Source organism: Myzus persicae, unplaced genomic scaffold (genome assembly GCF_001856785.1).
Source record: "Myzus persicae strain clone G006 unplaced genomic scaffold, MPER_G0061.0, whole genome shotgun sequence".
NCBI classification, from domain to species: Eukaryota; Metazoa; Arthropoda; class Insecta; order Hemiptera; family Aphididae; genus Myzus; species Myzus persicae.
The window spans coordinates 1-1,869 of NW_019102946.1; the positions used below are offsets into that span (position 1 = coordinate 1).

Here is a 1,869-nt window from a genome sequence, read left to right on the forward strand (position 1 = left end):
TTTTTTTCTTACTTGCAATTGATTTAAATATTCGTTGCTCCATCGTTTCCACAAAATTTGCGTGTATTGTCGAATACGACGCCAACGGTCTAATCGATTCGTCGGGATTGTACTTTCATCCCTTTCCGGTATGGCCATCAGAGATTCTCCAATTAGGAAATGTGCAGGAGTAAGATATGTTAAGTCGGAGGGATCGGATGACATTTCGGTTAAAGGGCGGGAATTAAGGCATGCTTCTACCCGGGTAAGTATAGTATTTAGTTCTTCGTACGTTAAATGCGACTCGCTTAGCACTCTACCTATCAGATTTTTCATCGAATTCACTGAGGCCTCCCACAGACCCCCAAAATGCGGTGATCGCGGGGGAATGAACCGCCATTCTACACCATCATTGGCCGTTTGTTTTTGTATTTCATTATTAAGCTCCGTAGATTTAAATAAATCATAAATTTCTTTTAAATATCGATTCGCGCCCACAAAATTCGTAGCGTTATCTGAATAGATTACCGCACTTTTACCTCTTCTATCAAAAAATCTATTTAAAGCATTTAAGAATGATTTTGTGCTCAGGTCAATTACCAATTCTATGTGAACCGCTTTAGTCGCAAAACACACGAAAATGCACACGAAGCCTTTTGTAAGCGATGCTCGCTTTTTTAGGCTGTCTTTGATTAACAACGGTCCCGCGAAATCAATACCACTGATATTAAAGGGACGCGATGGTTCTATACGTTCACGAGGTAAATCACCCATTATGGGTTCAACGAACACCGGTTTTTGCCTGAAACACGTAACACATTTATGAACCGTCGCTCGAGCGATATTTCGTGCTTTCAACGGCCAATAGTATAATCGCACTAAGGCTAATATCGCCAATGGGCCTCCGTGCATACACCTTATATGATCACGCTGAAATAACAATTTCGTGTAAATACTGTCACCTGGTAAAATAATAGGTTGTCGTTGAAATGCCTCTATTGTACTTGCATTTTTTAATCGACCTCCAACTCTCAATATATCTTTATCGTCTATAAACGGTCGCAATGAAATTATTTTACTTTTTGGTATCGATTTTTTATTTTTTAAATTTTCTATTTCCAATTTAAAAAAATTATTTTGTACATTTTTAATTAGACCAATATTTACACGTTCTAAGTCTTCTGCTCTCAGTGGTCCGACTGAGGCACTAGATTTTTTCACTAAAAAATCTCTAAAGCGTAACCAATACGCCGCAATACGCAATATTTTATTTAACGACGAATATCTTTTGAATAATATAAATTCGTCAGACGCCACAAGAGCTATATTTTGTATTGTCTTCGCTTCGGGTAGCATTTCTATGTTATCATCTTGGCTTGTTTTTTCTGCTATCGGCCACTCCTCGATATTGATTTTTAACCATTCCGGCCCGCTCCACCACAAATTAATACTTGATATTTGCTCTGCGTCGCACCCGCGTGATATTATATCTGCCGGGTTTTCCGATGACTTCACATATGCCCAATCTGTTATGTTGGACAGATCCTGTATCTCCCCGATACGGTGTGCCACGAATGTCTTCCATTTTGTCGATGGAGACGCTATCCATGATAGTACTATTTTTGAATCAGACCAAAAATATTTTTTCGCGATATTTAGTTTTAACTTCGGAACAATACGGCTCACTAAACGCGCCAATAAAAGTGCTGCACATAGTTCTAACTTTGGCAATGATATAACTTTAAGTGGAGCGACTTTTGATTTTGCACATATTAATTTGGCTGTGTGTTCTCCTTGTTCATTGGTACTACGTAAAAAAATACACGCTCCGTAACATTTGATACTTGCGTCTGCGAATCCGTGTATTTGTATATTTGTTAATATTTTATT

General features: G+C 38.3%; 1 protein-coding gene across 1 annotated transcript; it reads right to left on the reverse strand.

Moving 5' to 3' along the window:
* Window positions 1-12: 12 nt before the first annotated feature.
* On the reverse strand, window positions 13-1,863 carry LOC111033464 (the record flags this gene model as incomplete). The annotated part of the gene is made up of 1 exon (XM_022314200.1): window positions 13-1,863. A coding segment is annotated over exon 1 (1,323 nt), but the record flags the coding sequence as incomplete, so codon positions are not given.
* Between the last annotated feature and the right edge of the window lie 6 nt (window positions 1,864-1,869).